The sequence below is a fragment of the Oncorhynchus gorbuscha genome, unplaced genomic scaffold (genome assembly GCF_021184085.1).
Source record: "Oncorhynchus gorbuscha isolate QuinsamMale2020 ecotype Even-year unplaced genomic scaffold, OgorEven_v1.0 Un_scaffold_1213, whole genome shotgun sequence".
Lineage (NCBI taxonomy): Eukaryota > Metazoa > Chordata > Actinopteri > Salmoniformes > Salmonidae > Oncorhynchus > Oncorhynchus gorbuscha.
In genome coordinates, this window is record NW_025746058.1 from 35,917 (window position 1) to 61,348 (window position 25,432).

At 47.1% G+C, this 25,432-nt stretch overlaps 1 protein-coding gene across 1 annotated transcript; it reads left to right on the top strand.

Annotated features, from left to right (window-relative positions):
* The first annotated feature begins 256 nt into the window (after positions 1-256).
* Positions 257-25,432, top strand: LOC124021799 (medium-chain acyl-CoA ligase ACSF2, mitochondrial-like). Its single transcript, XM_046336925.1, has 17 exons — positions 257-414; positions 8,145-8,340; positions 10,180-10,308; positions 10,406-10,459; positions 11,220-11,338; positions 14,579-14,741; positions 15,577-15,672; positions 16,231-16,379; positions 16,555-16,646; positions 19,083-19,159; positions 19,250-19,357; positions 19,638-19,789; positions 19,919-20,060; positions 24,877-24,908; positions 25,080-25,092; positions 25,151-25,219; positions 25,367-25,432. The coding sequence occupies exons 1-17, from the start codon at positions 257-259 to the stop codon at positions 25,415-25,417; spliced, it is 1,800 nt and encodes a 599-aa protein (XP_046192881.1). The 3' UTR covers positions 25,418-25,432.

A 25,432-nucleotide genomic window follows, 5' to 3' on the forward strand; every position in this document is an offset into this window, starting at 1 on the left:
AATAGAAAAAAACATGGAAAAATTAATTAAATCACTTTTATAATATGAATAAAGACTTAATAAAATGCCCAAACTCTGCATTTGTACATGTCCCTTCTCATGTTTTTCTGACTTCTAGGAGCCAATCAGAATTCAGGACTCATACAGATTCATACAACCCAGTTTATAATGAAGCTTAAGCCAACATTTTTAACAAGGGTCTAAATGGGTTCAGAACATAATAAATCGGGTGTTATTTTCAGAGCTGACTGAGGCCATGTCAGCGGTGTGGATCAGGTCCTCTCTACTGAGGTCCAGGGCAACTCACCTCAGACAGCTCAGTGTGTTCTCTAGAAGGGCTGTGTTACAACCTCTACAGGTGGTCTCCTCACTACAGAAGACATGGACACCTGGGAACCCAACCTGGTGCTGTAGGTAGGGCAGCTCTCTTCACATTGTCATACATAAACAGACGAGCTGGATTATTTCTGTCATTTTGCAAGTTGTTTCCTTTCTAAAGCCCACCTCTGACCTCTGACATAGATTGTAGATGACATTTTGTCATTCAGACCTATAGAGCACACCAGTAGTTGGGGTCAATCCCATTTCAATGTAGTCAATTACAGTTGCAGTGATCGGTATGATCCGTCAACTGTATGGACCTGATGGCCTGTATGTGTCTTGACTAGTATTCAGACTGAGGGTAATGTATTTCAATGCCTGCTGAGCCATGCTCAAGTCACTGCATACTATAGAAACAATCCTTTTCAGAAACAGGTTTTTAAAATATGTTTTTACTTGGATTGTCCAGCCCAGTTTCTGCTTTGTCTTGGCTGTAAGGAACGGGGCTCAGCGTGGTTGTCTTGGCTCAGCGTGGTTGTCTTGGCTGTAAGGAATGGGGCTCAGCGTGGTTGTCTTGGCTGTAAGGAACGGGGCTCAGCGTGGTTGTCTTGGCTCAGCGTGGTTGTCTTGGCTGTAAGGAACGGGGCTCAGCGTGGTTGTCTTGGCTCAGCGTGGTTGTCTTGGCTGTAAGGAACGGGGCTCAGCGTGGTTGTCTTGGCCGTAACAGGAACGGGGCTCAGCGTGGTTGTCTTGGCTGTAAGGAACGGGGCTCAGCGTGGTTGTCTTGGCTCAGCGTGGTTGTCTTGGCTGTAAGGAACAGGGCTCAGCGTGGTTGTCTTGGCTGTAAGGAAAGGGCTCAGCGTGGTTGTCTTGGCTGTAAGGAACGGGGCTCAGCGTGGTAGTCTTGGCTCAGCGTGGTTGTCTTGGCTGTAAGGAACAGGGCTCAGCGTGGTTGTCTTGGCTCAGCGTGGTTGTCTTGGCTGTAAGGAACAGGGCTCAGCGTGGTTGTCTTGGCTCAGCGTGGTTGTCTTGGCTGTAAGGAACAGGGCTCAGCGTGGTTGTCTTGGCTGTAAGGAACGGGGCTCAGCGTGGTTGTCTTGGCTCAGCGTGGTTGTCTTGGCTGTAAGGAACAGGGCTCAGCGTGGTTGTCTTGGCTGTAAGGAACGGGGCTCAGCGTGGTTGTCTTGGCTGTAAGGAACAGGGCTCAGCGTGGTTGTCTTGGCTCAGCGTGGTTGTCTTGGCCATAAGGAACAGGGCTCAGCGTGGTTGTCTTGGCTGTAAGGAACAGGGCTCAGCGTGGTTGTCTTGGCCGTAAGGAACGGGGCTCAGCGTGGTTGTCTTGGCTGTAAGGAACGGGGCTCAGCGTGGTTGTCTTGGCTCAGCGTGGTTGTCTTGGCTGTAAGGAACGGGACTCAGCCTGGTTGTCTTGGCCGTAAGGAACAGGGCTCAGCGTGGTTGTCTTGGCTGTAAGGAACAGGGCTCAGCATGGTTGTCTTGGCTCAGCGTGGTTGTCTTGGCTGTAAGGAACGGGGCTCAGCGTGGTTGTCTTGGCCGTAAGGAACGGGGCTCAGCGTGGTTGTCTTGGCTGTAAGGAACGGGCTCAGCGTGGTTGTCTTGGCTTTAAGGAACGGGGCTCAGCGTGGTTGTCTTGGCTCAGTGTGGTTGTCTTGGCTGTAAGGAACGGGGCTCAGCGTGGTTGTCTTGGCTGTAAGGAACGGGGCTCAGCGTGGTTGTCTTGGCTTTAAGGAACGGGGCTCAGCGTGGTTGTCTTGGCTCAGTGTGGTTGTCTTGGCTTTAAGGAACGGGGCTCAGCGTGGTTGTCTTGGCTGTAAGGAACGGGGCTCAGCGTGGTTGTCTTGGCTGTAAGGAACGGGGCTCAGCGTGGTTGTCTTGGCTGTAAGGAACGGGGCTCAGCGTGGTTGTGTTGGCCGTAAGGAACAGGGCTCAGCGTGGTTGTCTTGGCTTTAAGGAACGGGGCTCAGCGTGGTTGTCTTGGCTCAGTGTGGTTGTCTTGGCTGTAAGGAACGGAGCTCAGCGTGGTTGTCTTGGCTTTAAGGAACGGGGCTCAGCGTGGTTGTCTTGGCTCAGTGTGGTTGTCTTGGCTGTAAGGAACAGGGCTCAGCATGGTTGTCTTGGCCGTAGGAACGGGCTCAGCGTGGTTGTCTTGGCCGTAAGGAACGGGGCTCAGCGTGGTTGTCTTGGCCGTAAGGAATGGGGCTCTGCGTGGTTGTCTTGGCCGTAAGGAACGGGGCTCTGCGTGGTTGTCTTGGCTTTAAGGAACGGGGCTCAGCGTGCTTGTCTTGGCTGTAAGGAACGGGGCTCAGCGTGGTTGTCTTGGCCGTAAACGGGGCTCAGCGTGGTTATCTTGGCCGTAAGGAACGGGGCTCAGCGTGGTTGTCTTGGCCGTAAGGAACGGGGCTCAGCGTGGTTGTCTTGGCCGTAAGGAACGGGGCTCTGCGTGGTTGTCTTGGCCGTAAGGAACGGGGCTCTGCGTGGTTGTCTTGGCCGTAAGGAACAGTGGAGAGGGGAGAGAACAGTGGAGAGGGGAGAGAACAGTGGAGAGGGGAGAGAACAGTGGAGAGGGGAGAGAACAGGGGAGAGGGGAGAGAACAGGGGAGAGGGGAGAGAACAGTGGAGAGGAGAGAGAACAGTGGATTTGGAGAGAGAACAGGGGAGAGGGGAGAGAACAGGGGAGAGGGGAGAGAACAGTGGAGAGGGGAGAGAACAGTGGAGAGGGAGAGGGGAGAGAACAGGGGAGAGGGGAGAGAACAGGGGAGAGGGGAGGGGACAGGGGAGAGGGGAGGGGACAGGGGAGAGAACAGGGGAGGGGAGAGAACAGGGGAGAGGGGGAGAGAACAGGGGAGAGGGGAGAGAACAGGGGAGAGGGGAGAGAACAGGGAGAGGGGTCCACTATGAAACCACAGTCCGGGAACACAACAGGAAGTTGGGTCTGAGATGAAGGGGGATTCCATCCAGAACCTTCTTCTGTTTCAAAATAAATTACTGTTTCAAAATAAATTATTATTGTTTCTTCTCCCTCTTTGTGTACCAACCCAGCCCTCTGTGTCTGGGCGGCAGGTAGTCTAGTGGTTAAGAGCAATGGGCCAGTAAGCAAAAGGTCTCTGGTTTGAATCCCAGAGCCGACTTGCTCTTGAGCAAGGCATTTAACCCTAATTGTTCCCTTGGGCCTCTCTGGATAAGAGTGTCTGCTAAATGACTCAAATGTAAATATCTACTCCCTCTCTCTGTTCCAACCCATGTCTCTCTGTTCCAACCCATGTCTCTCTCTTCCAACCCTTCTCTTTCTGTTCCAACCCTTCTCTTTCTGTTCCAACCCTTCTCTCTCTGTTCCAACCCTTCTCTCTCTGTTCCAACCCATGTCTCTCTGTTCCAACCCATGTCTCTCTGTTCCAACCCTTCTCTCTCTGTTCCAACCCTTCTCTCTCTGTTCCAACCCATGTCTCTCTGTTCCAACCCATGTCTCTCTGTTCCAACCCATGTCTCTCTGTTCCAACCCATGTCTCTCTGTTCCAACCCATGTCTCTCTGTTCCAACCCATGTCTCTCTGTTCCAACCCATGTCTCTCTGTTCCAACCCATGTCTCTCTGTTCTAACCCTTCTCTCTCTGTTCCAACCCATCTCTCTCTGTTCCAACCCATCTCTCTCTGTTCCAACCCATCTCTCTCTGTTCCAACCCATCTCTCTGTTCCAACCCATCTCTCTGTTCCAACCCATGTCTCTCTGTTCCAACCCTTCTCTCTCTGTTCCAACCCTTCTCTCTCTGTTCCAACCCATCTCTCTTTTCTAACCCATGTCTCTCTGTTCCAACCCTTCTCTCTCTGTTCCAACCCATGTCTCTCTGTTCCAACCCATGTCTCTCTGTTCCATCCCATGTCTCTCTGTTCCAACCCATGTCTCTCTGTTCCAACCCTTCTCTCTCTGTTCCAACCCATGTCTCTCTGTTCCATCCCATGTCTCTCTGTTCCATCCCATGTCTCTCTGTTCCAACCCATGTCTCTCTGTTCTAAACCCTTCTCTCTCTGTTCCAACCCATCTCTCTCTGTTCCAACCCATCTCTCTCTGTTCCAACCCATCTCTCTCTGTTCCAACCCATCTCTCTCTGTTCCAACCCATGCCTCTCTGTTCCAACCCTTCTCTCTCTGTTCCAACCCTTCTCTCTCTGTTCCAACCCTTCTCTCTCTGTTCCAACCCATGTCTCTCTGTTCCAACCCATGTCTCTCTGTTCCATCCCATGTCTCTCTGTTCCAACCCATGTCTCTCTGTTCCAACCCTTCTCTCTCTGTTCCAACCCATGTCTCTCTGTTCCAACCCATCTCTGTTCCAACTCTCTGTTCCAACCCATGTCTCTCTGTTCCATCCCATGTCTCTCTGTTCCAACCCATGTCTCTCTGTTCTAACCCTTCTCTCTCTGTTCCAACCCATCTCTCTCTGTTCCAACCCATCTCTCTCTGTTCCAACCCATCTCTCTCTGTTCCAACCCAACCCATGTCTCTCTGTTCCAACCCATGTCTCTCTGTTCCAACCCTTCTCTCTCTGTTCCAACCCTTCTCTCTCTGTTCCAACCCATCTCTCTTTTCTAACCCATGTCTCTCTGTTCCAACCCATTCTCTCTCTGTTCCAACCCATGTCTCTCTGTTCCAACCCATGTCTCTCTGTTCCAACTCCATGTCTCTCTGTTCCATCCCATGTCTCTCTGTTCCAACCCATGTCTCTCTGTTCAACCCATGTCTCTCTGTTCTGTTCCAACCCATGTTCTCTCTGTTCCAACCCATGTCTCTCTGTTCCATCCCATGTCTCTCTGTTCCAACCCATGTCTCTCTGTTCTAACCCTTCTCTCTCTGTTCCAACCCATCTCTCTCTGTTCCAACCCATCTCTCTCTGTTCCAACCCAAATCTCTCTCTGTTCCAACCCATCTCTCTCTGTTCCAACCCATCTCTCTGTTCCAACCCATGTCTCTCTGTTCCAACCCATGTCTCTCTGTTCCAACCCATGTTCCTGTTCCAACCCTGTCTCTCTGTTCCAACCCATGTCTCTCTGTTCCAACCCATCTCTCTCTGTTCCAACCCATCTCTCTGTTCCAACCCATCTCTCTCTGTTCCAACCCATCTCTCTCTGTTCCAACCCATGTCTCTCTGTTCCAACCCTTCTCTCTCTGTTCCAACCCTTCTCTCTGTTCCAACCCAAGTCTCTCTGTTCCAACCCATGTCTCTCTGTTCCAACCCATGTCTCTCTGTTCCATCCCATGTCTCTCTGTTCCAACCCATGTCTCTCTGTTCCAACCCTTCTCTCTCTGTTCCAACCCATGTCTCTCTGTTCTAACCCTTTCTCTCTCTGTTCCAACCCATCTCTCTCTGTTCCTGTTCCAACCCATCTCTCTCTGTTCCAACCCATCTCTCTCTGTTCCAACCCATCTCTCTGTTCCAACCCATGTCTCTCTGTTCTGTTCAACCCCCATGTCTCTCTGTTCTCTCTCTGTTCCAAGCCTTGTTCTCCTCTCTCTGTTCCAACCCATCTCTCTGTTCTCTCTCTCTGTTCCAACCCATGTCTCTCTGTTCCAACCCATGTCTCTCTGTTCCAACCCATGTCACTCTGTTCCAACCCATGTCTCTCTGTTCCATCCCATGTCTCTCTGTTCCAACCCTTCTCTCTCTGTTCCAACCCATGTCTCTCTGTTCCATCCCAACCCATCTCTCTCTGTTCCAACCCATGTCTCTCTGTTCCAACCCATGTTCTCTCTGTTCTAACCCATCTCTCTGTTCCAACCCATCTCTCTCTGTTCCAACCCATCTCTCTCTGTTCCAACCCATCTCTCTCTGTTCCAACCCATGTCTCTCTGTTCCAACCCATGTCTCTCTGTTCCAACCCTTCTCTCTCTGTTCCAACCCATGTCTCTCTGTTCCAACCCATGTCTCTCTGTTCCAACCCATGTCTCTCTGTTCCAACCCATGTCTCTCTGTTCCAACCCTTCTCTCTCTGTTCCAACCCATGTCTCTCTGTTCCAACCCATGTCTCTCTGTTCCAACCCATGTTCCATCCCATGTCTCTCTGTTCCAACCCTTCTCTCTCTGTTCCAACCCATGTCTCTCTGTTCCAACCCATGTCTCTCTGTTCCAACCCATGTCTCTCTGTTCCATCCCATGTCTCTCTGTTCCAACCCATGTCTCTCTGTTCCAACCCTTCTCTCTCTGTTCCAACCCATGTCTCTCTGTTCCAACCCATGTCTCTCTGTTCCAACCCATTCCTGTTCCATCCCATGTCTCTCTGTTCCATCCCATGTCTCTCTGTTCCAACCCATGTCTCTCTGTTCTAACCCTTCTCTCTCTGTTCCAACCCATCTCTCTCTGTTCCAACCCATCTCTCTCTGTTCCAACCCATCTCTCTCTGTTCCAACCCATCTCTCTGTTCCAACCCATGTCTCTCTGTTCCAACCCTTCTCTCTCTGTTCCAACCCTTCTCTCTCTGTTCCAACCCATGTCTCTCTGTTCCAACCCATGTCTCTCTGTTCCAACCCATGTCTCTGTTCCAACCCATGTTCTGTTCCAACCCATGTCTCTCTGTTCCAACCCATGTCCCATGTCTCTCTGTTCCATCCCATGTCTCTCTGTTCCAACCCATGTCTCTCTGTTCCAACCCTTCTCTCTCTGTTCCAACCCATGTCCAACCCATCTCTGTTCCATCCCATGTCTCTCTGTTCCAACCCATGTCTCTCTGTTCCAACCCTTCTCTCTCTGTTCCAACCCATGTCTCTCTGTTCCAACCCATGTCTCTCTGTTCCAACCCTTCTCTCTCTGTTCCAACCCATCTCTCTCTGTTCCAACCCATCTCTCTGTTCCAACCCATCTCTCTCTGTTCCAACCCATCTCTCTGTTCCAACCCATAACCCATGTCTCTCTGTCTCTCTGTTCCAACCCATGTCTCTCTGTTCCAACCCATGTCTCTCTGTTCTGTTCCAACAACCCATGTCTCTCTGTTCCAACCCATGTCTCTCTGTTCCAACCCATGTCTCTCTGTTCCAACCCATGTCTCTCTGTTCCAACCCATGTCTCTCTGTTCCAACCCATGTCTCTCTGTTCCAACCCATCTCTCTCTGTTCCAACCCATGTTCCAACTCTGTTCCAACCCTTCTCTCTCTGTTCCAACCCTTCTCTCTCTGTACCAACCCATGTCTCTCTGTTCCAACCCTTCTCTCTCTGTTCCAACCCATGTCTCTGTTCCAACCCATGTTTCTGTTCCACTCCTCTCTTTCCATCTCTCTCTGTTCCAACCCATTCTCTCTCTGTTCCAACCCTTCTCTCTCTGTTCCAACCCATGTCTCTCTGTTCCAACCCATGTCTCTCTGTTCCATCCCATGTCTCTCTGTTCCAACCCATGTCTCTCTGTTCCAACCCTTCTCTCTCTGTTCCAACCCATGTCTCTCTGTTCCAACCCTTCTCTCTCTGTTCCAACCCATCTCTCTCTGTTCCAACCCATCTCTCTCTGTTCCAACCCATCCAACCCATGTCTCTCTGTTCCAACCCTTCTCTCTCTGTTCCAACCCTTCTCTCTCTGTTCCAACCCATGTCTCTGTGTTTACTCCCTCTTTATCTCTCTCTGTATCAGACTTTGGTCAACTACAGTACATATGGCAAATACTTGGTTGTGTTTACTGTAGTTTGCCTGGTACAATGGAACCAATTAAATAGTCCTCTATGTCCAAACTCCAAAGTGTTATCAAGTGCACCTAAAAACAGCTTCCAACTATTTCCCTCATGTATTTGACCCAGGTCTACTCTGTCTACTGTTCATGTCTGTCCCTCAACAGATCCCTCCATGTGGACAGTCCCCCCCTGGTCCCAGGGCAGAGCTTCAGCTACGTCCATGGGGCCTCCTCAGTGTCCCTGCTGGGCCAGACGGTGGGTCAGAGTTTGCAGGCGGCAGCTGACCGCTGGCCCCACAGAGAGGCCCTGGTGTTCCTGCAGGATGGAGTCCGTAAGACCTTCTCCCAGTTTCAGGAAGATGTAGGTCTTTCATCCACCCTCTCTTCTAATCTATTTCATCATATCTAGAGATCATTGTTAGGCCGTTACCTCTGTTCCCACTCAAAGCACATTCAGCAGGACGATCTGTCAGTGCATCTGATTGGTGGTTTACCAAATAGTAACATAACTATTATGTGTCAGTGCATCTGATTGGTGGTTTACCAAATAGTAACAGAACTATTATGTGTCAGTGCATCTGATTGGTGGTTAACCAAATAGTAACATAACTATTATGTGTCAGTATATTGTTGGGAAACTATTGATTACCACTAGCATCTAAGCAGACAGACAGTAACATGGAGGAAATAGGGAAAATCTGTCCCTATTCATGGTGTAACACCCTGAGGCCTGCTAACTAGGACATCCATGGTGTAACATCCCGAGGCCTGCTAACTAGGACATCCATGGTGTAACACCCTGAGGCCTGCTAACTAGGACATCCATGGTGTAACACCCTGAGGCCTGCTAACTAGGACATCCATGGTGAAACACCCTGAGGCCTGCTAACTAGGACATCCATGGTGTAACACCCTGAGGCCTGCTAACTAGGACATCCATGGTGTAACACCCTGAGGCCTGCTAACTAGGACATCCATGGTGTAACACCCTGAGGCCTGCTAACTAGGACATCCATGGTGAAACACCCTGAGGCCTGCTAACTAGGACATCCATGGTGAAACACCCTGAGGCCTGCTAACTAGGACATCCATGGTGTAACACCCTGAGGCCTGCTAACTAGGACATCCATGGTGTAACACCCTGAGGCCTGCTAACTAGGACATCCATGGTGAAACACCCTGAGGCCTGCTAACTACAAACCGCAGAGTTGTTAGTGTAATTTCATTATGCCAATGTGCTTTCATCAATTGAAAACCCTTAATCTATTATGAGAATTTCTAAGATTCTTGTTTGCATAAAATAGATGCAGACCAGTCATTCAATAATAGGTAACAGAATTTATTCTCGGAGCGCGCTGCCACTTAACCACGAGCAACAGTTTATATACAGATCATGACTGCATTTCATTGCTTTACCAGAATCCCCTCCTCTCGACCGGGACAAAGTGAGGAGAAAAGTTCATTCTAACTTACTAACACACTCCCAGGTAACTTTTGACGCCTCAACATTATCGACCACTGAGCTGACAGTTCTTGTTAACAGAACCTAGGAATACACTCACTGCCTTATCTAAAAACCCCAGAGCTAAGTTTCTGTAGGTTCAACGCTAGGTTAACGACCTTATGTGTTTACACAGTCCACCACCCATTAGTTTCTGTAGGTTCAACTTTAACGACCTTATGTGTTTACACAGTCCACCACCCATTAGTTTCTGTAGGTTCAACGCTAGGTTAACGACCTTATGTGTTTACACAGTCCACCACCCATTCGTTTCTGTAGGTTCAACGCTAGGTTAACGACCTTATGTGTTTACACAGTCCACCACCCATTAGTTTCTGTAGGTTCAACGCTAGGTTAACGACCTTATGTGTTTACACAGTCCACCACCCATTCGTTTCTGTAGGTTCAACGCTAGGTTAACGACCTTATGTGTTTACACAGTCCACCACCCATTCCTTTCTTCCTAGTTGGAATGGTGTTCATAAACTTTAATTACTCCTTGTCCGTGTCACACAATCCCTTCTTATGAACTCATATTGTTAATCGGATATAATAAAACAGAGTATAAATTTACTTAGTTACAGTTCTATTTAAAATGGGGATATTGTTTATTCATAATAATCCCAACAAGAATGCCTTTACATATCGGGATATCCTCCTGTATATTACTTCCTGGGTCATGGTCTCCCTCCTCCCCAGGTTGACCAGGCCGCTGCAGGTCTCCTGGCCCTGGGTCTGAAGAGAGGGGACAGACTAGGAGTCTGGGGGCCCAACACATACCACTGGATCCTGTTTCAGTTCGCCACAGCCAAGGCCGGCATCATACTGGTGAAGATGAGATATTATATTAGATTCTAAAATGAACATGTATTACCTGTTAGGATCTATTGGTCCTAATATTAAAGTATTGTTCTAATCTCTACAGGTGTCGATAAACCCAGCCTATCAGCTGAAGGAGCTGGAGTTCACCCTGGGGAAGGTTTGTTCTTATCCAGTAGTGTTGTTTTACACTTCCTGGATAGAATGAATGAATAGCTGAACTGATCCTGACCCTGGTGCTGTCTGTGTCCTTCCCAGTTTAAGACCCAGAGGTTCTGTTATCTCTGTCTCTGTAGGTGCAGTGGTGTGTCCCACCCAGTTTAAGACCCAGAGGTTCTGTTATCTCTGTCTCTGTAGGTGCAGTGGTGTGTCCTTCCCAGTTTAAGACCCAGAGGTTCTGTTATCTCTGTCTCTGTAGGTGCAGTGGTGTGTCCTTCTCAGTTTAAGACCCAGAGGTTCTGTTATCTCTGTCTCTGTAGGTGTAGTGGTGTGTCCCATCCAGTTTAAGACCCAGAGGTTCTGTTATCTCTGTCTCTGTAGGTGCAGTGGTTTGTCCTACCCAGTTTAAGACCCAGAGGTTCTGTTATCTCTGTCTCTGTAGGTGCAGTGTAAAGCTGTGGTGTGTCCCACCCAGTTTAAGACCCAGAGGTTCTGTTATCTCTGTCTCTGTAGGTGCAGTGTAAAGCTGTGGTGTGTCCCACCCAGTTTAAGACCCAGAGGTTCTGTTATCTCTGTCTCTGTAGGTGCAGTGGTGTGTCCCAGAGGTTCTGTTATCTCTGTCTCTGTAGGTGCAGTGTAAAGCTGTGGTGTGTCCCACCCAGTTTAAGACCCAGAGGTTCTGTTATCTCTGTCTCTGTAGGTGCAGTGGTGTGTCCCACCCAGTTTAAGACCCAGAGGTTCTGTTATCTCTGTCTCTGTAGGTGCAGTGTAAAGCTGTGGTGTGTCCCACCCAGTTTAAGACCCAGAGGTTCTGTGACATGCTGAGACAGATCTGCCCAGAGATGGACACAGCAGAGTCAGGGGTCTTTAGGAGCTCCAGGTATGTTAATATTGTACTACTGCATCATGACTGAGTCAACAGACAGGTATGTTAATATTGTACTACTGCATCATGACTGAGTCAACAGACATATTGTATTACTGCATCATGACTGCGTCAACAGACATATTGTATTACTGCATCATGACTGAGTCAACAGACAGGTATGTTAATATTGTACTACTGCATCATGACTGAGTCAACAGACATATTGTATTACTGCACCATGACTGAGTCAACAGACAGGTATGTTAATATTGTACTACTGCATCATGACTGCGTCAACAGACATATTGTATTACTGCATCATGACTGAGTCAACAGACAGGTATGTTAATATTGTTCTACTGCATCATGACTGAGTCAACAGACAGGTATGTTAATATTGTATTACTGCATCATGACTGAGTCAACAGACATATTGTATTACTGCATCATGACTGAGTCAACAGACAGGTATGTTAATATTGTACTACTGCATCATGACTGAGTCAACAGACATATTGTATTACTGCACCATGACTGAGTCAACAGACATATTGTATTACTGCATCATGACTGAGTCAACAGACATATTGTATTACTGCACCATGACTGAGTCAACAGACATATTGTATTACTGCATCATGACTGAGTCAACAGACAGGTATGTTAATATTGTACTACTGCATCATGACTGAGTCAACAGACATATTGTATTACTGCATCATGACTGAGTCAACAGACAGGTATGTCATGACTAACAGACATATTGTATTACTGCATCATGACTGAGTCAACAGACATATTGTATTACTGCATCATGACTGAGTCAACAGACATATTGTATTACTGCACCATGACTGAGTCAACAGACATATTGTATTACTGCATCATGACTGAGTCAACAGACAGGTATGTTAATATTGTACTACTGCATCATGACTGAGTCAACAGACATATTTAATATTGTATTACTGCATCATGACTGAGTCAACAGACAGGTATGTTAATATTGTACTGCATCACTGCATCATGACTGAGTCAACAGACAGGTATGTTAATATTGTACTACTGCATCTTGACTGAGTCAACAGACATATTGTACTACTGCATCATGACTGAGTCAACAGACAGGTATGTTAATATTGTACTACTGCATCATGACTGAGTCAACAGACATATTGTATTACTGCATCATGACTGAGTCAACAGACATATTGTTCTACTGCATCATGACTGAGTCAACAGACAGGTATGTTAATATTGTACTACTGCATCATGACTGAGTCAACAGACAGGTATGTTAATATTGTATTACTGCATCATGACTGAGTCAACAGACAGGTATGTTAATATTGTATTACTGCATCATGACTGAGTCAACAGACATATTGTATTACTGCACCATGACTGAGTCAACAGACATATTGTACTACTGCATCATGACTGAGTCAACAGACAGGTATGTTAATATTGTACTACTGCATCATGACTGAGTCAACAGACATATTGTATTACTGCATCATGACTGAGTCAACAGACAGGTATGTTAATATTGTACTACTGCATCATGACTGAGTCAACAGACATATTGTATTACTGCATCATGACTGAGTCAACAGACAGGTATGTTAATATTGTACTACTGCATCATGACTGAGTCAACAGACATATTGTACTACTGCATCATGACTGAGTCAACAGACAGGTATGTTAATATTGTTCTACTGCATCATGGCTTCATCAACAGACATATTGTATTACTGCATCATGACTGAGTCAACAGACATATTGTACTACTGCACCATGACTGAGTCAACAGACAGGTATGTTAATATTGTACTACTGCATCATGACTGAGTCAACAGACATATTGTATTACTGCATCATGACTGAGTCAACAGACAGGTATGTTAATATTGTACTACTGCATCATGACTGAGTCAACAGACATATTGTATTACTGCATCATGACTGAGTCAACAGACAGGTATGTTAATATTGTACTACTGCATCATGACTGAGTCAACAGACAGGTATGTTAATATTGTACTACTGCATCATGACTGAGTCAACAGACAGGTATGTTAATATTGTACTACTGCATCATGACTGAGTCAACAGACATATTGTTCTACTGCATCATGACTGAGTCAACAGACGGGTATGTTAATATTGTACTACTGCATCATGACTGCCTCAACAGACATATTGTATTACTGCACCATGAAGTAAACAAGTACCTAGCAGGATAGCTAACATCATAGATATAGAACCCTGAACAGATATGTGGTCTGTGGCTAACATATTTATAGCCATAGTAGAGATCCCATTAAATTACTAGAAGGGCTATGTCATAAACCCTCAAAGTTCCTGAATGGTATGATAATGGCAGCCATTTTGGTCAGGGACAAATCCAAACCAGCCTAATTGAAAGGAAGTAGAGGCATATGTGATGCACTTCCTGCTTTTACTGATGCAGGAACATAAAAGTAAGGCATGTGATACTGTATATCAGAAATGGTGTATTAGAATTATTGGCTAATGTGAAACACAGTAGAAGGGAATACAGCAACTCTGCTGGATCGACTCTGAATAAGAAATATTACCACCGGTGGATGTCTATTTACCTGTAAATGGAACCTCAGTATCTGTGTTTTTTATTTGACCTTTATTTAACTAGACAAGTCAGTTAAGAACAAATTCTTATTTTCAATGACGGCCTAGGAACAGTGGGTTAACTGCCTGTTCAGGGGCAGAACGACAGACCTTGTCAGCTCGGGGATTCGAACTTGCAACCTTTCGGTTACTAGTCCAACGCTCTAACCACTAGGCTACCCTGCCGTATGGTGATGGTGACAGACAGGGACAGTAGAGGACCTAATGAAGGCTGTTACTGTAATGTTACTATCATTGTGATGCTGTAATGTTACCGTAATGTAACGGTCATTGTGTTGCTGTAATGTTACCGTAATGTAATGGTCATTGTGTTACTGTAATGTAATGGTCATTGTGTTACTGTAATGTAATGGTCATTGTGTTACTGTAATGTTACTGTAATGTAACTGTCATTGTGTTACTGTAATATTACTGAGTGTTACTGTAATGTAATGGTCATTGTGTTACTGTCATTGTGTTACTGTAATGTAACGGTCATTGTGTTACTGTAATGTAAGGTCATTGTGTTACTGTAATGTTACTGTAATGTAATGGTCATTGTGTTACTGTAATGTTAACCTACTGTGTTCCTCCTGCCAGACTACCAGACCTGTGTATGGTGATTGTGACAGACAGCAGACAGACAGGGACTGTAGATGTAGAGGATGTGATGCAGGCTGGAAGCAGACAGCACCACCAGGAGCTGCAGGACCTGCAGACCAAACTGTCCTTCGACGACCCCATCAACATACAGTTCACATCCGTAGGTCTCCTGTTGAAAGAAGAAGAAGAATTCTTTACGGCTGATTTCCTGGGCACAGATTACCCTGTCTAGGACACAGATTACCCTGTCTAGGGCACAGATTACCCTGTCTAGGACACAGATTACCCTGTCTAGGGCACAGATTACCCTGTCTAGGACACAGATTACCCTGTCTAGGACACAGATTACCCTGTCTAGGGCACAGATTACCCTGTCTAGGGCACAGATTACCCTGTCTAGGGCACAGATTACCCTGTCTAGGGCACAGATTACCCTGTCTAGGGCACAGATTACCCTGTCTAGGGCACAGATTACCCTGTCTAGGGCACAGATTACCCTGTCTAGGACACAGATTACCCTGTCTAGGGCACAGATTACCCTGTCTAGGACACAGATTACCCTGTCTAGGGCACAGATTACCCTGTCTAGGGCACAGATTACCCTGTCTAGGGCACAGATTACCCTGTCTAGGGCACAGATTACCCTGTCTAGGGCACAGATTACCCTGTCTAGGGCACAGATTACCCTGTCTAGGGCACAGATTACCCTGTCTAGGACACAGATTACCCTGTCTAGGACACAGATTACCCTGTCTAGGACACAGATTACCCTGTCTAGGACACAGATTACCCTGTCTAGGGCACAGATTACCCTGTCTAGGGCACAGATTACCCTGTCTAGGGCACAGATTACCCTGTCTAGGGCACAGATTACCCTGTCTAGGACACACGTTCCGCTAACGGAATCCCCCCCCCCAACAGTATTAGTCTTTCTGATGTCTACTGTTCTGTAGGGAACAACAGTATTAGTCTGTCTGATGTCTACTGTTCTCTAGGGAACCACAGGAAATCCTAAAGGTGCCACCCTCTCCCACCACAACATCGTCAACAACGCCTATTTTGTGGGTCTACGTCTGGGATTCAACTGGAAGGTCAGTGGAGACATGAGACTATTATTATCTCTCTCTCTGTCGCCCTCTCTCTCTCTGTGGCCCTCTCTCTCTGTGTCGCCCTCTCTCTCTCTCTCTCTGTGTCACCCTCTCTCTCTCTCTCTCTGTGTCGCCCTCTCTCTCTCTCTGTGTCGCCCTCTCTCTCTCTGTGGCTCTCTCTCTCTCTCTGTGGCTCTCTCTCTCTCTGTGGCTCTCTCTCTCTGTGGCGCTCTCTCTCTCTGTGGCGCTCTCTCTCTCTGTGGCGCTCTCTCTCTCTCTCTGTGGTTCTCTCTCTCTCTGTGGTGCTCTCTCTCTCTGTGGTGCTCTCTCTCTCTGTCGCTCTCTCTCTCTGTCGCTCTCTCTCTCTTTCGCTCTGTCTCTCTCTTTCGCTCTGTCTCTCTCTGTCGCCCTCTCTCTCTCTCTCTGTCTCTCTCTCTCTGTGACTCTCTCTGTGTCTCTCTTTCTCTCTGTCGCTCTCTGTCGCTCTCTGTCTCTCTCTGTCTCTCTCTGTTTCTCTCTACTTTTCTCATGTAACCTCTGCTCTGGTTGCTTCCCCCTCAGCCTATAAGAGCGTGTGTTCCTGTTCCCCTGTACCACTGCATGGGCTCAGTGATCGGAGCGATGTGCATGGCACTGCATGGCATCACCCTGGTCTTCCCCTCTGCTGGGTACGACAGCCGTGCCAACCTGGAGGCCATTCAGAATGAAAGGTAGTAAAGTTTAGGAACCTCTTCCTTAAGTGACTTACACATCCTGGAGACTTACAATCGAGATATTTAATGTCTGTCTGTTGTAATAAGAATAATATAAATAGCTGCCACTGAGCACATTGGGAATGAACCTCTATAATACATTAAATACCTCTCTATATGTTCTCTGTTTCAGGTGTAATTTCCTCTACGGAACTCCTACCATGTACATTGACATGCTTGGACAGCCTGACCTACACAACTATGACCTGTCATCAGTTGAATCTGGTGAGATATTTGAGGTTTGTTTGTGTAGACTGTTGTTTGATGGCTGGAAATACATCAAAATAAACTGAATTGCTGTGGTAAAGTTTAAGCTGAACGGGGTCATTTGCAGTTGCTACATCCATTTTTGGACTTATATAATAAATTCATGTACCCATTGATTCTTGATGATTATAACATACCTTTTGAGCTTAACTTCAGCTGTCGCACCAAAATATAAGCCTGTTTTACTCCAATGTTTGTAAACATTGTAAACGTTAGTTTGTTTTAACCTGTTTTGAGGCCCTTGACAAACATTTTCAGTCGGGGTCTCTGGCGCTGCTATGGTTTTCAGTCTGGGTCTCTGGCATCGCTATGGTTTTCAGTCGGGGTCTCTGGCGCTGCTATGGTTTTCAGTTGGGGTCTCTGGCGCTGCTATGGTTTTCAGTCGGGGTCTCTGGCATCGCTATGGTTTTCAGTCGGGGTCTCTGGCATCGCTATGGTTTTCAGTCGGGGTCTCTGGCATCGCTATGGTTTTCAGTCGGGGTCTCTGGCATCGCTATGGTTTTCAGTCGGGGTCTCTGGCATCGCTATGGTTTTCAGTTGGGGTCTCTGGCATCGCTATGGTTTTCAGTCGGTGTCTCTGGCGTCGCTATGGTTTTCAGTCGGGGTCTCTGGCATCGCTATGGTTTTCAGTCGGGGTCTCTGGCATCGCTATGGTTTTCAGTCGGGGTCTCTGGCATCGCTATGGTTTTCAGTCGGGGTCTCTGGCATCGCTATGGTTTTCAGTCGGGGTCTCTGGCATCGCTATGGTTTTCAGTCGGGGTCTCTGGCGTCGCTATGGTTTTCAGTCGGGGTCTCTGGCGTCGCTATGGTTTTCAGTCGGGGTCTCTGGCGTCGCTATGGTTTTCAGTCGGGGTCTCTGGCGTCGCTATGGTTTTCAGTCGGGGTCTCTGGCGCTGCTATGGTTTTCAGCTGGTGGCACCAGTTCATGATTTGGTTGCACCAATATCTTGTCACTCAATAGAAACATTTTATAATCTTGTTATAAAGTCATTCACTGTGGTTTACAGAGAAGGTATGATTAAAGAACAACATTTTATCATCAAACATGTCCAAGCAGTAATGAATGATTCAGGTAATTTTCATCTACAACTTAAACTATTCGCTAAGTTGCAACCTCAGACAACATTTTCCAGAGAAGCCCAATTCCCAATTCAACCAATAGCAAGATCCTCTGACAATGGTTTCAACATAATACACAATTAAATTAAACATAGATAACTAATCAGGAAGCTCTCTGATACGTTGTGATGGACTGTCATTAGAAATGCTTCACGGGAACCTGGTCAAATTAGGTTTGTAGTGTGGCTAGCCACTGAATGAGTCTGAAGTCACGGTCAGCATGCAGTCAAAGCTACTAACCACTTTTGGAGCTAACTAGTGTTCTCAAATCGTATCCTGATGTTGACAACAGATATGAGTTGAATTCATAATATGGTAAACTTAGCTGGCTTTACATACATTTAGAGAAAACAAGTTATATTAAGTGGCTAGCTAACTAGCTAGCATTAGCAATGTTTGGTGGTCAATGAGACAGAGCTAGCTAACCAGCTGAGTTAGCAAACAATGTAACAAAATAATAATTTTGAAAAAGGCTCTGCATTTCATTAATCACAGTAGCATTGGAACGCTACGATTGGTTGCACAAAATTCTGGGGCGAGGCTTAGTGAAGCTCTCTGCATCTCAAAGACAGAACAGAAATGTAGTTTTTTAAAACAGTGCCTGTCGCTCAATATTGAGAGTTGAGAAGGTGATCATACCCCTAGAAAGCAGAGACCCTTCCCCTCTTCAACTAACAGCAATATGTTTTCAAAACTTATGTTTTTCCCACAACTGCATTTTGAAAGAAAGCATTTTTCTCTTCCACTAAATAGATATTTGGAAGGAGAGGGCGTGGCTGGCTCATCACAGCAGCTGGCCCCGGTCAAATGGACACTTTCATGGCAGGACTCAATTCACTTTAGGCGTACTGCTTGACCAAATCATGATTTTATCCAAAACAATAAGAAGTTTTGAGTGATGTGACCAGCAGTTTTTCTACATCCACAGCCAAGTCAAAGGGTCGCAAACTGCGACTAAATGGTCTCGGTCTGATGCCCTCCTAAAACAATCATTTGTATATTATGGATTGTTGTTCCTTTCATCCATATCTCTATGAATTTGAGAGTGGTTACATGTCTCCGCCCCCATCCCTCAGATTTTTACCAAACAGTGGCGGGGTGTCAATTTGTTTTATTTTTCAACTGCAGATTGCCCCTTTTAATAGTAATATAATTTATTGGTAATACAGTTATAGTATTTATGAAGGGTGGTGGTTGATTAATATGCTGTATAAAGCAGTAGTATAGTATTTGTGCCCAGGAAGGATGGTTGTGATTTCTGTTGTTGTGTTCCAGGGTTTACTGGTGGGTCTCTTTGTCCTCCTGAAGTCATGAGGAAACTCAAAACTGATATGAATGTCAAGGATATGATAGTAAGTCCTTCCCATCTTTTTCTCTGTCTGTGTGTATAATATACTTTATAATCTGTATGGGGTAACACAACGTTCCCTTGGTAACATCAGATAGGCTATGGGACCACAGAGAACAGCCCTGTAACATTCCTTGGTTTCCTGCGAGACAACGAGGAACTGAAGACCGAGACGGTGGGATGTATCCTAAACCACACAGAGGTATCAAACCTTAACTGACACCAGATGTGTGTGTGTGTGTGTGTGTGTGTGTGTGTGTGTGTGTGTGTGTGTGTGTGTGTGTGTGTGTGTGTGTGTGTGTGTGTGTGTGTGTGTGTGTGTGTGTGTGTGTGTGTGTGTGTGTGTGTGTGTGTGTGTGTGAGGAGAGAGAGTAATGTGTCTAATGTCAGGGTCCTAATTCATCTACATGCAGTATGTGTAACGTTTATATTCCTCCTTCATTAAAACACACATGAAACCCTACCTGTGTTCTCCTGGCCAGGCGAAGGTGGTGGATGTGTCCTCTGGAGAGGTGGTTCCTCTGGGGGATCCAGGAGAGCTGCTGATCAGAGCTTACTCTGTTATGTTGGAGTACTGGGACGACCCAGACAAGACCAGTGAGGCCATCACCAAAGACCGCTGGTACAGAACCGGGTAAGAAATGAGATGGAGAGAAAGAGATGGAGGGAGAGAGAGATAAAGACACACAGAGAAACAAACAGAGACCCAGACAGCAACAGATGAAAAGTGAGCGCCAGCATCAACTGTTTAATGTCTCCACAGTGACATAGCCAGTCTCGACAGGTTTGGGTACTGCCGTATAGTGGGACGTATAAAGGACATGATCATACGTGGAGGAGAGAACATCTACCCTGCTGAGATAGAGAAGTTCCTCCACACCCATCCCAACGTACAGGAGGCCCAGGTGAGAACCACACCCATCCCAACGTACAGGAGGCCCAGGTGAGAACCACACCCATCCCAACGTACAGGAGGCCCAGGTGAGAACCACACCCATCCCAACGTACAGGAGGCCCAGGTGAGAACCACACCCATCCCAACGTACAGGAGGCCCAGGTGAGAACCACACCCATCCCAACATACAGGACGCCCAGGTGAGAACCACACCCATCCCAACGTACAGGAGGCCCAGGTGAGAACCACACCCATCCCAACGTACAGGAGGCCCAGGTGAGAACCACACCCATCCCAACGTACAGGAGGCCCAGGTGAGAACCACACCCATCCCAACGTACAGGAGGCCCAGGTGAGAACCACACCCATCCCAACGTACAGGAGGCCCAGGACTCGGCACCACTAGAGGGCATCCGAGAATATTACAACACCGCAGTAACACCACAACAAATCCAGGACATGTTAGTACCAGAACCTTTCATTTCCTGTCTTCATTTCTCAATACTCATATCACCATATGATGTCCAGACACAGATGTCAACAGTAGGTATGGTTGGGTCAGCTTTCTGATTCCAGTGTATCCAGGTGATTATATTCTCTCCCTGTCCACCTCTCTTTCTCCCCAGGTGATTATATTCTCTCCCTGTCCACCTCTCTTTCTCCCCAGGTGATTATATTCTCTCCCTGTCCTGTCCACCTCTCTTTCTCCCCAGGTGATTATATTCTCTCCCTGTCCACCTCTCTTTCTCCCCAGGTGATTATATTCTCTCCCTGTCCACCTCTCTTTCTCCCCAGGTGATTATATTCTCTCCCTGTCCTGTCCAGCTCTCTTTCTCCCCAGGTGATTATATTCTCTCCCTGTCCACCTCTCTTTCTCCCCAGGTGATTATATTCTCTCCCTGTCCTGTCCACCTCTCTTTCTCCCCAGGTGATTATATTCTCTCCCTGTCCACCTCTCTTTCTCCCCAGGTGATTATATTCTCTCCCTGTCCTGTTTCTCCCCAGGTGATTATATTCTCTCTCTCTTTCTCCCCAGGTGATTATATTCTCTCCCTGTCCACCTCTCTTTCTCCCCAGGTGATTATATTCTCTCCCTGTCCACCTCTCTTTCTCCCCAGGTGATTATATTCTCTCCCTGTCCTGTCCACCTCTCTTTCTCCCCAGGTGATTATATTCTCTCCCTGTCCACCTCTCTTTCTCCCCAGGTGATTATATTCTCTCCCTGTCCACCTCTCTTTCTCCCCAGGTGATTATATTCTCTCCCTGTCCACCTCTCTTTCTCCCCAGGTGATTATATTCTCTCCCTGTCCTGTCCACCTCTCTTTCTCCCCAGGTGATTATATTCTCTCCCTGTCCACCTCTCTTTCTCCCCAGGTGATTATATTCTCTCCCTGTCCACCTCTCTTTCTCCCCAGGTGATTATATTCTCTCCCTGTCCACCTCTCTTTCTCCCCAGGTGATTATATTCTCTCCCTGTCCACCTCTCTTTCTCCCCAGGTGATTATATTCTCTCCCTGTCCTGTCCTCTCTCTTTCTCCCCAGGTGATTATATTCCTCTCTTTCTCCCCAGGTGATTATATTCTCTCCCTGTCCACCTCTCTTTCTCCCCAGGTGATTATATTCTCTCCCTGTCCACCTCTCTTTCTCCCCAGGTGATTATATTCTCTCCCTGTCCTGTCCACCTCTCTTTCTCCCCAGGTGATTATATTCTCTCCCTGTCCTGTCCACCTCTCTTTCTCCCCAGGTGATTATATTCTCTCCTGTCCTGTCCACCTCTCTTTCTCCCCAGGTGATTATATTCTCTCCCTGTCCTGTCCACCTCTCTTTCTCCCCAGGTGATTATATTCTCTCCCTGTCCTCCCTGTCCTGTCCACCTCTCTTTCTCCCCAGGTGATTATATTCTCTCCCTGTCCTGTCCACCTCTCTTTCTCCCCAGGTGATTATATTCTCTCCCTGTCCTGTCCACCTCTCTTTCTCCCCAGGTGATTATATTCTCTCCCCACCTGTCCTGGTGATTATATTCTCTCCTCTCTTTCTCCCCAGGTGATTATATTCTCTCCCTGTCCTGTCCACCTCTCTTTCTCCCCAGGTGATTATATTCTCTCCCTGTCCTGTCCACCTCTCTTTCTCCCCAGGTGATTATATTCTCTCCCTGTCCACCTCTCTTTCTCCCCAGGTGATTATATTCTCTCCCTGTCCACCTCTCTTTCTCCCCAGGTGATTATATTCTCTCCTGTCCTGTCCACCTCTCTTTCTCCCCAGGTGATTATATTCTCTCCCTGTCCTGTCCACCTCTCTTTCTCCCCAGGTGATTATATTCTCTCTCTGTCCACCTCTCTTTCTCCCCAGGTGATTATATTCTCTCCCTGTCCTGTCCACCTCTCTTTCTCCCCAGGTGATTATATTCTCTCCCTCCTGTCCACCTCCCCCTGTCCAGGTGATTATATTCTCTCTCTGTCCTGTTCTCTCCCCAGGTGATTATATTCTCTCTCTGTCCACCTCTCTTTCTCCCCAGGTGATTATATTCTCTCCTGTCCTGTCCACCTCTCTTTCTCCCCAGGTGATTATATTCTCTCCCTGTCCTGTCCACCTCTCTTTCTCCCCAGGTGATTATATTCTCTCCCTGTCCTGTCCACCTCTCTTTCTCCCCAGGTGATTATATTCTCTCCCTGTCCTGTCCTCCACCTCTTTCTCCCCAGGTGATTATATTCTCTCCCTGTCCTGTCCACCTCTCTTTCTCCCCAGGTGATTATATTCTCTCCCTGTCCACCTCTCTTTCTCCCCAGGTGATTATATTCTCTCCCTGTCCACCTCTCTTTCTCCCCAGGTGATTATATTCTCTCCCTGTCCACCTCTCTTTCTCCCCAGGTGATTATATTCTCTCCCTTGTCCACCTCTCTTTCTCCCCAGGTGATTATATTCTCTCCTGTCCTGTCCACCTCTCTTTCTCCCCAGGTGATTATATTCTCTCCCTGTCCACCTCTCTTTCTCCCCAGGTGATTATATTCTCTCTGTCCTGTCCACCTCTCTTTCTCCCCAGGTGATTATATTCTCTCCCTGTCCTGTCTCCTCCTCAGGTGATTATATTCTCTCTCTCTTTCTCCCCAGGTGATTATATTCTCTCTCTGTCCACCTCTCTTTCTCCCCAGGTGATTATATTCTCTCCCTGTCCTGTCCACCTCTCTTTCTCCTCAGGTGATTATATTCTCTCCCTGTCCACCTCTCTTTCTCCCCAGGTGATTATATTCTCTCCCTGTCCACCTCTCTTTCTCCCCAGGTGATTATATTCTCTCCTGTCCACCTCTCTCTCCTTCTCCTTTCTCCCCAGGTGATTATATTCTCTCCCTGTCCACCTCTCTTTCTCCCCAGGTGATTATATTCTCTCTCTGTCCACCTCTCTTTCTCCCCAGGTGATTATATTCTCTCCCTGTCCACCTCTTTTGATTATATTCTCCCCCAGGTGATTATATTCTCTCCCTGTCCACCTCTCTTTCTCCCCAGGTGATTATATTCTCTCCTGTCCTGTCCACCTCTCTTTCTCCCCAGGTGATTATATTCTCTCCCCTGGTGATTATATTCCTCTCTGTCCACCTCTCTTTTATATTCTCCCCAGGTGATTATATTCTCTCCCTGTCCACCTCTCTTTCTCCCCAGGTGATTATATTCTCTCCCTGTCCTGTCCACCTCTCTTTCTCCCCAGGTGATTATATTCTCTCCTGTCCACCTCCCTGTCCACCTCTCTTTCTCCCCAGGTGATTATATTCTCTCCCTGTCCTGTCCACCTCTCTTTCTCCCCAGGTGATTATATTCTCTCCCTGTCCTGTCCACCTCTCTTTCTCCCCAGGTGATTATATTCTCTCCCTGTCCTGTCCACCTCTCTTTCTCCCCAGGTGATTATATTCTCTCCCTGTCCTGTCCACCTCTCTTTCTCCCCTCTCTCAGGTGATTATATTCTCTCCCTGTCCACCTCTCTTTCTCCCCAGGTGATTATATTCTCTCCCTGTCCTGTCCACCTCTCTTTCTCCCCAGGTGATTATATTCTCTCCCTGTCCTGTCCACCTCTCTTTCTCCCCAGGTGATTATATTCTCTCCCTGTCCTGTCCACCTCTCTTTCTCCTCAGGTGATTATATTCTCTCCCTGTCCACCTCTCTTTCTCCCCAGGTGATTATATTCTCTCCTGTCCTGTCCACCTCTCTTTCTCCCAGGTTTATATTCTCCCCAGGTGATTATATTCTCTCCCCACCTGTCCTGTCCACCTCTCTTTCTCCCCAGGTGATTATATTCTCTCCCTGTCCTGTCCACCTCTCTTTCTCCCCAGGTGATTATATTCTCTCCCTGTCCTGTCCACCTCTCTTTCTCCTCAGGTGATTATATTCTCTCTCTGTCCACCTCTCTTTCTCCCCAGGTGATTATATTCTCTCCCTGTCCACCTCTGTCCTGTCCACCTCTCTTTCTCCCAGGTGATTATATTCTCTCCTGTCCTGTCCACCTCTCTTTCTCCCCAGGTGATTATATTCTCTCCCTGTCCTGTCCAGCTCTCTTTCTCCCCAGGTGATTATATTCTCTCCTGTCCTGTCCATCTCTCTTTCTCCCCAGGTGATTATATTCTCTCCCTGTCCTGAGAGGTGATTATATTCTCTCCTGTCCAGGTGATTATATTCTCTCCCTGTTGGGGATTATATTCTCTCTCTGTCCAACTCCCCAGGTGATTATATTCTCTCCCTGTCCAAGGAGGGATTATATTCTCTCTCTGTCCTGTCCAGCTCTCTTTCTCCCCAGGTGATTATATTCTCTCCCTGTCCTGTCCATCTCTCTTTCTCCCCAGGTGATTGGTGTGAGATATGAGAGGTTGGACAGGTGACTCTCCTGTCCACAGGTGTGTGCCTGTATCAGGAAGTGACATGACTGTGATTCTGATCATTGTCAGGTTTAGAATTTTCTGTTATATACTATGTTATATTGTGTTTATAGCTACAGGCATCTGTTATATATCTCTCTCTGACTATGACATGATATTGTCATTGTCAGGTTTATAACTTCTGTTATATACTATGTTATATTGTGTTTATAGCTACAGGCATCTGCTTCTACTGTTCTAGATTTCTCACTTCAAGATCCCCCACTATGTGGTGTTTGTGGACAGCTATCCACTGACTGCCTCTGGAAAGGTAGGATGGCTTCATGACAGCGTATTTTCTCTGTCTTCATTCAGATCAGCAGCGGACCAATGTTCTATATCATGAAATTGATAATCAGAGTAATTATACCAGAACAGACGACTGTGCTGATCACCTCTGTGTTTGTCCTTTTCCTAGATCCAGAAGAATAAACTGAGGGAGGAGATGGAGAAGAAGCTGGGTCTGTGATGGACAGAGGGACCT